The sequence below is a fragment of the Paralichthys olivaceus genome, chromosome 10 (assembly GCF_024713975.1).
Source record: "Paralichthys olivaceus isolate ysfri-2021 chromosome 10, ASM2471397v2, whole genome shotgun sequence".
NCBI lineage: Eukaryota > Metazoa > Chordata > Actinopteri > Pleuronectiformes > Paralichthyidae > Paralichthys > Paralichthys olivaceus.
Window position 1 is genome coordinate 9,734,997 of NC_091102.1, and position 16,151 is coordinate 9,751,147.

The following is a 16,151-nucleotide window of genomic DNA, read 5'->3' on the forward strand; positions in this document are numbered from 1 at the left end:
ACAATAAAAGCAGGAGTTGAATAAGCTGCATGTTTTGGATCGACACACTACAACAATGAAGTGAAGGCAGTTGAAAGCACGAGCTTGAAACTTCAGACTGGGTTGTTGATTTTGTGAGATTGGCGGATCTGCAAGTCTTAAACACCACATGGAGTAACTGGATTCAATTTTAATCTTTCAGAAAGACTGTAATAATATGAAATGGAATTCAATATTTTGATTTTAATACCAAAGATTAGAAAGCATTGAAGTACTATTTACTTCATAATGTTTTTGAATTATGTGCTTTCAGTTTCACTCCCTGAATTTTTCGAATAATTCTCGTTTCACAATTCCGTATGAACATTACAAATGATTGTCATTCTTAGAGCCCCACCGATTTATCAGTTGGTCAGTAAAAAACTTTTATTTTGAAGAATAAACAATGCAGAAAAGATTAATGTTTATGTTTTAATTTAGGTTCTATATATTTGGTTCTATATTTTTTTTCTTTTTATTTATAGTTATTTGGGATCAATTATATTGTTAAACTATATTTCAAGCCTTAATTACATATTTTTGTCATAGGAGTTTGATAATCACATCTTAGGAATCATATAGATGTTATATATGCTTTTGTAAATTTCTCCCAAACGAACTTCATTGATATGAATAAAACGTATAAAAGTGTTTTAAGTCCATTTATAAACCTTATACGTTGCCAGGACTATAAGTCTCAATATAACATGTTATAAAGTTTGACATTCTGTTTAGTTTACATCTAAAGCTGTGTCGTTATCGTATTTTGACAACAGTTTTATTGACACATGGGCTCTCGGCGAAGCCCCTTTATATTTTGTTCTTGTATCAACATTTTTCTGCATGAAACAATTCTATTCATGTGATTCTGCTCTCCTGCTGGGCCAAACGGGGACATGTAATAGGGCAAAAGAGAACCACAGGGAGTGTCTAGTTCTGTGAAGATATGCTCATTGGGAACTTGTTCGGCTCAGAGACAAGACTACAAACATGAATGGAATATTTATATATTTGTTCAATATTTAATAAAACTGTGTCGCACAGATGTTTTCTGCTGTCAGCTGGATAAGCTCATCCTCCAGGATTGAACGATAGCAGTGACAGTGAGAACGTGACTATAGGCTGCTGGGAAATAGAGGAGGGAGCTGTGGCTGTTGCTTGTACATCTCTGGAAAAAAGAATACTTTGGATTTGTGTATGGGCTGTTAATAAGAAAAATATGATTTCATTCAATTCAATTTTATTTTTATAACGCCAAATCATAATATACATTATCTCAAGGATCTTTGCATAAAAGGTCAAGACCTTAAAAATGATAGAGAAACAGTTCCCACAATGAGCAGCACTCCCTCATTAACTCGAAGAAACCTCCAGTAGAACCAGACTCAGTGTGGGTGGCCATCTGCCTCGACCGGTTGGAGTGAGCAGAGAAAAATGGGGAGGAGAGGAGAGATTTAGCAGCTTTAATAAGTTTTGATGTGTTAAAGTAGAATTAAAGTAAAATAAAAACATTTTAGCTCAAAGCAGGTGAAGGCTGCAAAGAGCCTCAGGTGGGTTTGTAGTACTGTTGGGTTTTTGTTGTTGTAAGGAGTCATTTGAGTCGTTAAATCAATAAAAGGATAAAAGTATTTAATTAATGTAGACGTTTAGACTTTGAAGACGACAGAAAGACTATCATCAGCAACGGCCTCGACAGGGATGTCTAAAAAATGAGCAATTAAATGAAAGAAAACATTCAGTAAGAGAAAGTCCCTGTATTGATTGATGGAACATTGCATCTCAGTATAAGAAATTCCTTTATACTTCTTTCTTTTATATATTTTTTTATGTTTACCACTTTATATCACACGTTTCACATGTTTCTGTAGTCATTTATAAGGTCAGTGGTAGGTTTGCAAAACAATAGAAAACGGCTAGCTTTAACAGATTACTATGATTATATTATACAGTATTGTATATACAATGCATTTTATCTAACAGTTAGTTTCTGTGATTTTTCACTGCGTGTCAGGCAGCAAAGAAAACAGCATTTGCAGGCCTATCCAGGCTGTGCAGTGTGAAGCAGATCTGTTTTACGTATTTTCCACGGTTCAGTGTGATCAGCAAGAGCAGGGCAGAGCAGCTGCAGTGCGGCAGCAGAAACGTCAAGACTGACAGATGCCGGCTTGGGTTGTGTCGGGGATGCCACATTAATCAACTTAACTGACCCGTCAATACCTGAATGACCACAGTGTATGTAAATCCCACCATGTTCTCTCTGACTTTTTCTTTTTTATACTCTAAGCTCGGTCTTCCAGTGGATCATGGTATATATGCTCTCAGAGCAACACCCACAAGTGGAAATAGAAGCAGGACCTTATCAGGAAACACACAGTAAAGAGTTGGCTGGTGCAGATTGTCAGGGCTGGAATTATGTTATTTGAAAGATGCAGAGGTAGTTTGTTGAAAAAAAAATCCCCAAAGCAGCCACCAGTATTTTTGTGCTCCCAACGTTATTAACCATTTTAAACCAAACTGAAGGATGTGAAAGAACAGCTTGATGCATGTCTGTCTTTAAAAGCAACACTTTATCCCACAATGTTTTGTGAAATTATGATTTTTATTTGTGAGGATTTGTTGTTACATCCAGGCAAACAAATGACAAGCTACCACAAAAGATCTTTCCAGGTTTTAGTTTTTCCTGATTTTTTGGTTATTTGTAGAAAGTCAGAAAAGGATAAAACTCAAGATACGATCTCAATGGTTTTACTTAAAATATAAAATATTTCTAAAATTTTAATTTAATTAAATTACAAAACTCGTAAAATATCAAGAATAAGACTGTGCCAAAAATGATATGCTGCTTGTCGACTGTTGCCTCTTAAAAACCCACTAATGTACAACATTGGTTGCTGAGAAACACCTGTCAGAGCTTACATTCAACATTCAACAAAGTAAACATGATACCATCACAAGCTTCAACAGGCAAAGCAGTTGCTGTTTTCATGTTTATCTGTATAAATATTAGAATCTCTATCCATCACCTTTCAAAGCCAGTCATCGTGTGGCAATCATCAGTCGTCATTTCACCTTGAATACATTTCTTTGGACTGCATGAGAAAACTGTGTCTCTACTGCAATATATTTCAATTCATTGTACAATTCTGACTGAATAAAGGAAATTGTTCACAAAGGAATTAAGGTTGTTCAAATCAATGTTAACAAGTTATACAAACACAATTGACAACTTTAATTTGAAAAAATCAATTGAATTTTCTTTTTAACCTGGCCCAACTATATGTCCAAATTCACCCCACTAACAAGCAAAATAAAAAAAATAAAATGTGGACACAGCTCCTCTTCAGTTTGACAACTTTTCATGTCTGTCATCCATCCCGGAGCTACAGTACATTCATTCTGTCTTTATCAGAGCTCTTGTCAATTGGATTATTGTTCCTCGGTGCAGATTAAATGCCAGCTCTATATCTTTTGGCGCTGACATTTCATGCTCATTATGGGATAAAAGATTTTCCAACTAGCTTAAGGTCTAACCACAAAAGAGGTATCGACTCAGCCATGAGAGTTAAATTGTCAGGAACACTCCTTCACGTTCCGCACAGACGGTCAGATCACTGTCATGTGTAATGCCATATACACGAGGAGTATGTTAATATGAATCCTGATTTACAAATTGATTGTTATATCTCAGACATGGCTTTTATTCATCTTGACCTTGTTTATGTGTAGCGGTCAAGTTAAACGGGTCATATTACATTATTAGCCTCCACCAAGGAGGTAATTTTTTCACCCCTGTCCATTTGTTCATTGATTTGTTTGTTTGTAAACAAGATTACGCAAAAAAGGTTGGACAGATTACCACAGAACTTGGTGGAAGGATGTGATATATGTCAGGGAAGAACCAATTAAATTTAGGATCAGATCTGCAGCAGGGGTAGGAATAATTGTTTTCTTTAACGTAGGGCAATCATTACTGATTTCCCAGGGAAGAATTCATGGATCTTAATGAAGTAACGTAGGACAATTTTGTGGACTAATTTCTTCAGGTCTGTGCAATTTGATGTTTGAATTTAAGGGGACTATTGGGCCTTAGTGTAGGTATGTGCCATAGTTACTTAAAGAGAGTGAGTATTTGGCTTGAGGAAAATTGAGGGTCCTGCAGAGCTTAAACAGACTCATAGCCAAGATATTCCTCTTAAATTCGGTGGCATCAATTCACACCAACATCAAATACCCGCTCCACTGACCGGAGAGGAACAGATATTGGGGAGGTAAAGATTTATCCAGCCAAAGACTAAGAAATCCTTTAAATCTGGAGGCTGTGTCTCTGATAACAATGTTTTTTTCCTCCATAACTTCTCATTGCATGACTTCCACTTGTAGGAAAAGATTCCAACCTGCGACTGAACCTGAACAAAAATGACTTGCACCACTTCACAATAACTAAGTTCTCACCTCCATGTATCCATATGAGTGTGAAATGAAATGGGACTCTTGTGGCACTGCCAGAGAAACTGTATTAAGAACAGCTGCATGGCATTTATATTCCACAGATATGTGAAAGTGAAATGTCTTTCTTTCTGTTTTTTGCCTGTAGAAGAAAAGCAGTTATGGTTCAACAGTCAGCTTTAATGTTCCAGTTTTCTCAGAAATTAATTATTTGTTGTCAAGACCAGTGTATCATAAATGATGGAAAAATTGCCACCCTAAATCACATCATCCCTCTGCATTTGTATTCATGTGATAAACAGTGCATCTTTTTGTTCCTGCAGCAGCTAAAATGTGAAAACTATAACGTAACCATAGGCCAAATGGAGCTATAGAGTAGATTAAATGTGCTCTGCTGAGTGGCCACTCTCTAATCCATTCGTTCCCACTGGAGAACAAATCCTTGCTGACCTCTCTCCCAATTCTGCTCCTAATCACTAGACTGGCTCGGTGCATTAATTATGAAAACAGATGCTAATAAAAACCGTTTAAAGCTGTGTATTTGATTAATTATTGCAATAAAATGATTGCAAATACCATAATTTGATTTAGAAGTGAATTTTTAATATACTTTTGATGCACTCCATACCCTTAGAAACGCTTCATATTAAAATGTGCAATTTGATGAGATGAAGAGTGTGGTTAGATTTTAAATATGTGAATTATCTTTAGTGCGGAGCTGCTGATGAACAGCTGTCAGTCTGTTCGCTGCACCTGAGAAATCAGCACTAAACATAAACAAACCCTTGGAGAGATAAACGGAGCATCTCTGCATAAATCATTGCATGTCTGTTTCGAGATGATCACTTTGACGGCGTTCGCTGGTCTTTGTGTCGTTTTGTTGTTGAAAAGAAACCATTTCCTGGTCGTGTGTTCTTTTCGTCGACTAAAGTTCTGACGCAGTCTGTTTTTAACAATTTTTGATGTTATTTATCAAGCTGTCTGCACAAATCAATGTCTTCTTCCTCTCAGGTCATTTGAATATCAGTCACCTCATGTGGAGGTGATGAATATTACCCTCTGCAGCCCATATGTATTTATTTATTTTGTTCTGAAAAATACTTGACATCAATGGGTTTTTTTTCATCACAAAATTCAGACTTGCTGTTGGCTTAAAGTCATTTTTTAAGTAAACTGGTCTGAATGTGCCGCAGCGTTATTTGCACTCTTGTCGGATTGGTGTTTACAGGCTGTTACCGCTCTCTCCGGAGAGACGTGTCACCACATTGCAAATGATCTGCATCGATTCTAGCTGCTCATTTCTTTTTAATTAGGTGATTTGTTTCACTTGGTAACCGGAGCCAGCCGCAACCTCACTGTTTATGAAAATTGAAGCCAGCAAACATATTCTTCCCTGTGTGAAAAAATCCTCATGAATAAAATATCGACTGGAAAATAACCTTCCCTAACACACAGGGAGTGGACAGTCGGACCACACATAGACCAAAGAATTTGGAAAAGGAAATCTAGTGACTTGATCTAGTGACACGTCGAATGTTGTTGTGACAATTTATGATTTTTGCCAACAGGCATTTTTGTAAGTCATAGAATAGGAATTTAATTGAGTTTTATTGATGATTAAAATATATTTAATCCACTCTGCAACTGATCTGACAAAGGAAGAGAGAGAGAGAGGGAGAGAGTAGGAAGAGAGTAAGTGCATTTAATCTATTTGGTACTTATGTGATGTAACTGAATGGAGACTGTGAATGGTGAGACCCACGATTAAGCTGCAACATGAAATAATCATGAATTAATGAAGTATTCGGATCCTTTACTTAACACTCAACTATTCCATTATCATGTTTTCCTTCTCCATACCGATTCTGATCCAAACCTTGCATATTGACTGATACCGAGCTCCGGCCCCAGTATGTTTGAAAAAAAGAACAACCTGTTTGTTCTCAACAAGTTTGTCAGTTATCTTTCTTGTGTTCAGGCTCTTTGTGGATTAGATGTGGTTTCCAAAGATTGCTGCTGCAGTTTTTCCTTTCCTCCTGTTGCCATGGTGAACTCCTTGTACTCATGTGATGGTTGTTCAGATCTTTTATTTAGGTTAATATTGTTATCATTGACAACACATGTGCCATGAACCTTAGACTTCCCACTGTGAAATATTACCAAATTGTTAACATTTTAGCTAGCACTGGCTAACGCTACACTACTGGAAATCACTCCAGCTCTTGCTCTGAAAACAGCCCGTGCCAGTGGCAGTACTGTGCAACTGCTGTTTTGGAGCGGCGAAGAACAAATGATTACTGGGAAAAGAAATCACAGTTTGATGTGGGAGAGACTAATATACTTGGTAGCTGATTGGTACATATAGTTTTGTGAACTTGCCAAAGCCATTTTCAACACTATCAGAGGCATTACTAATGCTGGTATTGCGCTTGGAACCTCAGCAGAGGAAAAAGTTGTTTTCCTTTCAAATATTGTTCAATATAGTAAAACTATGAAGAAACATAAAAAGAAAACTTTCAGGAACTTTCATCTCTGTCATTAAATAGAAAAGATTTTGTTACTTAATGACAGTATCTAAGTAAATGTCCTAAATTACATTCCAGCACAGGAAATAATACATTTTATTGATAATATAAAAGGCAAAGACTGAGAAGCAATTGATGAGAGTTATCTTTCCTTAATATCATGAATCAGCTATCAGCTTTTAATTAGCATATACTTCCAGTGCACTATTTAACCCAACACATTGTCACTGATTTATATGATTGTCGACAGATCTATTGATGAGTCTTCAAGCTTCTGTATAATCACCTCTAAGGGAATAAAAACTGAAAAATGCCTTGCATCTGATATTTGTGTAATAAATCATCATGTTGTGCTATCAGAGTTACAGTGGATACAAAACTTTAGAGCTTGAACTCTCATAAGAAGCCACAGGCGATTATAATTAGTTTGCATGTCAGGCTCGTATACTTGAAACACCCACATGTAAAGGAATTTTGCTGAATATCTCAGATGACTCAGATCACCGTCTTCACCTTCTATCCAATCTAAATTGAAATTAGCATCAAATATGGATGCAAAATACATTGTGGATTTCTAAATCTTCATCCGTCCAAAGGATAGCTGTTTTTGAACATCAATGATTTAGAACAGCGGTGCCTAAAAGCCATTTCACCCAAACCTCGAGTTAAATGGATTTTTAATAGTTGTTTGCACTGTCTAATCTTTGCAGCTTGTTTCACCACCCATGGGCAAAAGGTTAAGTAAATACAAAGCTCCACAGTAAAAAAAAAAATCCCATCTGCCAGCACTCAAAATATCCTGTAAAATACAAAGAGGTGCTTGTTTAAAACATAACATCTGATAACAGAGCAAATACAAATGGCCTGATAACTTATTGGAATAGGCAAAAAAACTTTAAATTTAGTTTTAAAAAAACAGACTTTAATATACTGAGACTAAAGCTGTTAAAATTATTGTTCTTGTCTTCGGTACAATGACTTTCGAAGTAGACATGGATTCTGCTTCCTTAAACCTGAGGGAGTAACAGTACACTTAACACTAAACCTTAAACCACTCAATTATACAGAAGCCACACGCTCTTAAAATGAGGCTCACTTGTTTAAGAGTATTGCATAGGTACATTGACGTCTTTTAATACAGTAGTCTGCCTATGATTTTTATGATAAAGTAGTTATCACACGTTCCTGATGTACCGACCATGAAATGATACCGTATACACTGTCATAGATTGGGTCAAATCCACAGTCTTCTGGGGGCAGTTACTTTCCAGAGTTCCTGGCAGTTTCCTGGCAACCCGCCCTCCAGCTTATAGCCACCTGCAAAACACGTACTGCCATTTTTACACTTTGGTTTTTATATGGATTAAAGTAATATATGATGTGGGAGTTAGTGAACCTAACCGTTCATGACAGGCAGATTTTATTTTTGTCGGACAGGGCTCTTCTTTCAGTTGCCAGTCTTTATGCTACGATAACCATCTGTGAATACGCGTATTTCTCAAAAGGATGAATTACTTCTTAAAGATCAGTTAAAGCCAACATCAGACTTCAGCTGTCTGAATTATTCAGATCAATTTAAGATCTTTATCCTGGCAGTCACATTTAAGTTTTTTATTGTCAGTCATATACTAAAACTGGACCTTTGGGAGCTTTTTATGTAATGAAGTAATTTAAGTCTGATGAATTATTAAGATGACTTGAAAAATCTGATCCCTTCATTTATATTTTTAGAAGTATATCACTTTTCTAGATAGATGTTCCATCCATCCATCCATTCTTCCATCCATCCATCAAATATCCATCCATCCATTATCTATACTGCTTATCCTTTGAAGGTCGTGGGGGGAGCTACAATCCCTCCTGACATTGGGCGAGAGGCGGGCCGATGTTCAGGGTATATGTGAAAACCATGCAAAACGTTTCTGCTCATGCATGGACAAAGTTTGAGAAAGTGCCTGAGCTAAATGATCTTGAATAACATAATATCTAATAATTCTAAGAAATAAAATAATATACATGTATTTTTCATTGGTTTACGGTAAATTTAAACTGCATTAATGGTCCCGGCTCTCTTCACAGTGAAGTTATCACTGGCACCAGTCTATACCACCCATTTACGTCATCTATGAGAAGAAGTCAAACAAATATAGAACACTATGCTCCTTGACACGACAGCAGCAGGTGAACGTTGTTCCCTTGTTGTTTGTCTCGTGGTGCTCCGTCTAATCGCTCACAGTTAGTTGAGCGGTTGTGATTACAGATTCTCTTCCCACCTGTGCAATTCGGAATCTGCAGAAAGAGGGAAACTTGGCGGATAGAGAGGAATGATTATCTCGTGTGTGTTTACGAGCAGCGAGGCCCCTCGTTGTCTTTGCACAGAGCTGCTCAGTCATTCCGCTGTTACGGATCATGTTGAAGTGCTCCGCTAACACGTGGGTTTTCGCAAAGTGCAAGCCAGGAAGTCAACTGGGGGAGTAGGGGTCGATTTCTTTCTCAAACTCCATTAATAACACCATGTGATGACAGTGTGCTTGTGAATGACTCATTATTGGATTGTACCGCTCAGTTTCATTAGCAGTGCAGTGCAGCATCAGTGTTGCTCTAGTATGGGTTGAGCATTAATTGCCATGCTTACTGTGCAGCTGTCTGTGAGTGTGCGTGTTATCCCTCCATCACATCTGTGTTCAGTAATAATGGAAAAAGAACGGTGATGCATGAGTCATGTTTTATTTTTAAGACAGTCTCCGGCCATGTGTCCAGTCAAATGTCAACATAGGCATACATTACCTGCAAAAGAGGCTCATGTTTAAGTAATATTTACTTTGTTCTTTATTTATCTTCCAAAGTTAGGATGCTAATCTGATCAGGGATCAGCAAGTTACCTAAATTAAACGTAAAATATGTAATTAAAGTTTTATTTACTTATTGTGGCAAACAGCAATGAATGATCGTGACCGATACAAACAGCGGAAGGAAAACAGCTAACTGGCTCATGTGTTTGTCCTTCCTCATATGTCCTTTGCCCCGATTATAGCATACCTTTAGTACAATTGTGGATTTGTCCGATTGAAACGTCGTTGGAAACATTTTGAACAATGTAAGTACACAAGTCATCAAAATGTATAACATAGGTCTGTCATATGTTTTATCCTAAAACCTGAAGGGGGCTTAGAATTGTGTAGTAATGTTAATGAAAATCTAACTTCACTCAAAACACCAAAAATAACCTTGTCGTGATAGTAGGGGGGAAATCAGGAGATTAAAACCTTAGGAAACATTGTTTGGAAACCAGAGAATATGTAAGAAAACTGTAGGGAACCTTTAAAAGTCAATGGTGTAGATTTCGAGATATTTAACTCGATAAGTAAATGAGATAAAATGCCTCTAAAAAGTTTGATAAATGAATAAATAAATTGATCTTATATTCACTGACTCAGTAAGAGTCATTCTCTGAGAATCTTTTAATATTGTTCAGACATTTCATATCCATTTATTTTACAGTTGTCAAGAAATATCTTTTGAACAAAAATTTCAAACTCATAGAAGAGGTAGAGTTAAGGGATGATTTAAAAAATAGAGATTCTTCCCTCTGGTTACGAAGTCATTGACAGACCCATTTACCATCCAAAGATCTGTACCGCAATGTGGCTACAATCCTTATAATAGCAGTTTGTTGCTAGAGCCATCCTGCATCCTCTAAAAAATATGATTGTGTATGTTATATATATATATATATATATATATATAGAGAGAGAGAGAGAGAGAGAGAGAGAGAGAGAGAGAGAGAGAGACAGACAGACAACATTCCCTTTGTAGTACATGTGTCTTTGTATCGGTGGAGGAAACTCTTGATATAAAATATTTATAGAAAATATTCAGTTTTCCTACGATTTCCCTTAAAATTTGCTGAAGGTCGACAAAGATTATCAACATGATCACCAGCACTTCTGTAGCGGCCCTGCAGGATTTTAACCTCTATTATATGAGATGGTTCCTTTTTTATGAAAAAACTATCATAAAAATGCTTTTAAAGTTTGACGAGAAAATGTTGTTCTTTGTGGTCGAAGTGTCTCGTCTGTTTTATTGTCGTTAATACTGCAAAGGTTAAATCTTTTTTAACAAGTATGTGTTTAAATGTGTCTCTTTTTGTTCCTGTGCACATGTACAGCACGTGCGTATTATGTACAAAGTGTGACCAAATGACAACATGCGTTTTTTTCTGTTCCATTTTCACACCATTCCACACGGCGCCATTAGCTGGTTGACTGAACCACAGATGAGCTATGCTTTACAGAATCCAAATTACACCAGAGCCATTTTTCATCCTGCGAAGCTCTTCACAGGCAAAGAGTCATAGATGGGCTTTTTCACTTTCCTTATTTGTCCTTGTCTGCTGGAGGCCTGCCGCTGGCTGACATAGCCTGAATTTAAGTGGACATCAATCTCGATAAAGAGGCAGAGCCCAGAGTAATATTACCTCTGCAGATTTCTTTTTTTTTTTTGTCCACCGTTTAACAAGACAGCACAAATAAGCATGTTTCACATCACAAACTGAAACATTGACCTCCAGTTTGAGACACGATATGTGGATAACACACATAGCATATGGGGGGTTAAGCTTTTACATATCTGTATCCACTGAGGCGTCATCTCAGATGTGTTTCTTCTTTTTAAACCTTGGCTTAGAATGGGATGAGATGCGTCCATTTGCATGGCTGTAACATGGTGATAACAAGATTTCCTCTGGCACCGCTGCAAAAGTGAGAACCGTTTGGCTCAGAGTAGCAGCGTGGCCACTGTGGACTGGACTTCATGCACTCTTCATAAATGAGAGTCATTAATTCTGCATGTAGGTAGAATTTCTTCGCATGTGGTGCAGGAGCTCCTCTTCCTCTGGGGGCGAAGCCGTACCCTGACCCTACTCAACCCAGTCAGGGCCACCTCTCATTCCCCTCTCTCTCTTCTGTCTTCATTCTCTCTCCTCCCGTCTCTCCTTTGTCTGTCTCTGTTAGGTATAAAGCTCCCTCTGTTTGTTGAGCCCATCTGATAAGTTGTAGATAAGTCACCATTGTTGGGGAAAGATTTTCATCGCCTCTGATGCTGCAGGCGCTCTTTTTTTCTCTTATTATGAAATATGAGTTGTTCCCACTTGGCTCCCTTGACCTAAATTTTCAGTATTTGCACTTGACAGTTTTTGAGCTTTCTTTTTTTTTATGTGTTTGTGTTTGTTATAAAGTAAGCAGACGTACCTGAGGCAGCTGAATGAATTTACATCATAATCAGATTGAAAAGCAGGCTGCATGGCAATACCACATTCAAATGTATTTTTTAAGACGCTACAAGACAAAAAGAAAAGGTTCAGCCTTAATTGCAGTTCAGTGTCAAGAGGAACATTATGACAACTAATATGCATCAATGATAATAGACAAGAAGCATCTGTTTCCTCTGCTGGATCACCTTCACCTCAGTGCACGGTTGCACAGTGCTGCGATGGAACAGCGACAGTAGAAAACCATTTGGCACTGACATATGTAGTCTGTCGCCTATATTAAAATCTAAGTGAGCATCACAGACTATTTGCAATCCACAGTGTAAACAAACAGAAGAGCTCTTCAAAGGCTCAGACTTCAACATAATTGGAAAGGAAATGGATCCAGAGCTGAGCTAATGTTTCTCGGCTCTTTTCCTCTGCAATTAGTGATCGCAGATCCCAGAAGAATAAAAATCCGGACAGGTCTGCTATCAAAGAAAAGCAGCGTAATTAGGATTTTTTTTTCTTGTAAAGTATTTATCTCCCATTTCTTCTTTAACTCTTTGGCTGCCTTTCACACCCAAGTATGTTTTAGATTCAGGTCCCTTGTCTTTTTAAATAGTTTTTGTTTTTCTGTTCCCTGAAATATCATCATGTGTCATTCTCTCGTGATCAAAGCAGCAAGCAACATTGTACAAACTAGAGCAGTGCCCGTTTTAACCTGCCTGTGTGGAATGGGCTGTTTGCTTGTTCTGTGGTGATGCTGGTTGCTTCTTTTTTTTATGAAACTGTGAAAGTGACCTGCAGTAATTGAGCTGCAGCGAGTAAAGACTGAGTCCACAGAACCTTGAAGCTGCACCACCGCTGCTGCACAAAGAGCTGTTCTCCTGTTTTTTCAAAAGTTCAGTGAAGCTCAACTCAGTACATAGAACCCTGTACTTGAGAATCATTTGTCACCGCTGTCGTGAACTCGTCCATTGATGAGTTCCAATCTGAGCGTGTTTTGAACATATTGTGTGGAACACTTGAACACATAACAATACACATTGCCAGTTTAAGGACAATATGATTAAAGGTTCCTGAGATTTGCGAGCCACAGACGGACAGATACTGGAATTAGAAGATATTAGATATTGCTCAAAAAAACAACAAGCTGTGTTTTAGTGCCAATCAAATAAGCAGTTAAGGCACTCGCGGCCATGCCATTGTTTCTGCGTAGCCTCCAAATGATGGGATGACCTAATTTACTGAGGAGGCAATTGTAGAGTCATTATGACAGCCTGCTGGTGAGGTCTGATCCTGGGAGGTCTGTGGATCGAGAAACCTCTACTGACAGACTGTCTCAGGGCTGTCTCCAGGTCTGCAACTCACATAGTTATGAGCTAGTGGTTTGGTGATGTCCAACTCCCTGTGGTGACCCCATTAAAATACAGAATGATCAATTAACACACACGGCCCATGAATGTTTGCCTATAGCAGTTTTAGCTCCTGTGCAAATCCATCACAGTTATAAATATTAGATATTTAGAAGATTTTTGAAGCGATCACAGGTGTTAATTGGGAGTGTTCAAAACAAACTGACTCAGTGGAGATGATAATAGAATGTGTTTTATGTTCAACAAGGCCTTCTGGCTTGTGTCCATACACAGGGATAATAATGAGCCGGTGACCTTTTACTTTCCGTCGCCCACAGCAGATTTAAGTAAGCGCTCGTCTTTCAGAAGTTCTATTAAATCTATGACTCATCAGCACCACTCGCTACATGCAGCCTCACAACATTCTGTTGACTTTGTTAAATTGATCTCCATAAAAATTGAATTTGCCCCAAGAAGGACTCGAGTGTGTGTTGGTGATGTGACAGTGATGTGAAGGCAGAGGTAATTGAATATACTGTGTAGTCATCAGAAGACACAACAGTCGAGTGTTATAAAACGTGACGTCCAGTGAAAGGTTGCGTTAAATTATTGTTACTGTTTACATTGTTGTTTGCCAACTGATCAATTGTTTGTCAGGAGGATGATGAGAAAACCCCTGAATGGACTTTCATGAAACTTGAGGGATGCGACATGAAAGAACAGCTTACATTTTTGCTGGAATCTGAACAAAGCAGCAGATTATTTTACATTTTCAATAACTTCAAAATTTTCACAGATTTCTCAGGGAATTGTTAATGGATCTTGATGAAAAAAAATCGCTTTTTAGGGGGCTGATATCAATTAGTTTGTATTATTTAGTGTAGTGGCTTGATTGAATTTAAGGGGATTGTTGGTGCTTGCTAGTGGTAGGTGCTTCAGCTGACTCTTAAATTTCAGAAAATTGTAAAAAAAAAAAAGAAGGCCTTTCATCATCTCTCACAGCCTAAAATTATGTGTCCAGGTTTTTTTTAATGCAGAACACATACATATGTAATTGCAATTATGTAAACAGATAAAACTGTTTAGAAACTAGAAACTAACTTTTATAGCATTGTAGTTACTGGGAATTGTATTTTCTATCAACAAATTGTTGTAGATAAAGCATTTTAATATTAAACCAAATTCAGATAGATGGAGGGCTAGGGTATCATTGAGGTTAGGGTTATGTCAATCCGGTGCAGAAATCAACACACTTCAGACTTCAAATAAAGAAAAAAATGAATAGCATCAAAGGATCACAATATAAAAGAAGTATCTGTGGGCATGAGTGGAATTATTTTAGTTTTTCTCATTTTATTATTATTTAATAATTTTCAGTTGATTTGTAAATGTAAAATCATAAATGAGTGAATGTGGTTTTACCTTTTAATTGAATGTTTTATATTTCGCAGTCATTTCGCAAGTAGATTAAAATCAATGCACTGGCAACAAAAAACAAGAAGTGACATATTGCAGGTTATTTTGTATGTAAGTGCCTGTTTCCTAACTGAATGCATGTCTTCCTCCACTTTTCAACACCCTCCTCTTTTGTACCACTGTTATGACAGATGCCATGCTGCTGGTGGCGCAGAGGCTGGAGGGACCTTTCAACATTGAATCTGTCATGGAGCCTATTGATGTCAAGATTTCCGAGGCCATCATGAATATGCAAGATAACAGTGCCCAGGTCTCCTACAGGGTATGTCACTTAGGTTTATTCCCCGGAGAACAAAAGTAACACCTCCGACAGATTTTTGAAGTCCAACTTCTCACACGCTGAAGAGTGAGGAAGTGAGGAACTTTGCTGTAAGCCACGCTGGGCTGGGTCTAAGGTGTGCAGTACAACACGTTCTAATTATGTCCAAGTTTAGGTCTTGTATTTGAATTATATGTTTCAGTTTGGTCAGAAAATCTGAGTTCAACTAACAGTACTTAATGTGTTTCCTGTGTTTTACTGCATTTTTCTTTGCCCACAAAATGGGAGTCAGGAAGAAAAAGAAATGTAGGTGGTCGTGAAGATTTTTTTTTTTGCCCACACAGTTTTGGATGCCAGTTTTCATTCAAAGTTAAATGCTCTGTTGGCTTTCCCATGCAACAGATGCAGTTTTGTTTATGGTTTAAGTATATGTGGTGTTTTCCCAAAGGCCTGTAAAAACTAAACTCTGTCATCTTAAATAGCACTGGTCACAGCTCCTAGTCGAGTCACCTATCAACGTGGTTACCTCAACTTGATGTAGAGCACCGTCACGCTGGTAACGCGGGGCGAGTGCTTCACAGGACCTTAACAAAACAGCATGTTCCCCCTATTTTCCGCATCCAAAGCAATTTAAGCCTCTGACAATTGGGTGCCCGTGTTTTTGTAATTGCAGGTTTTTCAAGGTTGTGGCCAGCCAAAGCCCGCAGGAATGACTAGGTCTACCCGTGGTGTTTCGGATGTGTTCAACGCCCGCTTCAGGCCGTACAGCCCAGAGGAGCGGCCTACCACTGCAGCTGGCACAAGCCTAGACAGACTGGTAA

At 37.9% G+C, this 16,151-nt stretch overlaps 1 protein-coding gene across 3 annotated transcripts in view; it reads left to right on the plus strand.

Moving 5' to 3' along the window:
- The window catches only part of LOC109631434 (glypican-6), a 79,221-nt gene that overhangs the window by 35,651 nt on the left and 27,419 nt on the right, over positions 1-16,151 (plus strand). For all 3 annotated transcript variants that reach the window (XM_020090200.2, XM_020090201.2, XM_069533215.1), the window contains 2 exons: positions 15,203-15,333; positions 16,004-16,147. In XM_020090200.2, the coding sequence (XP_019945759.2) occupies positions 15,203-15,333; positions 16,004-16,147 (275 nt within the window). The remainder of the gene's footprint in view (positions 1-15,202; positions 15,334-16,003; positions 16,148-16,151) is intronic.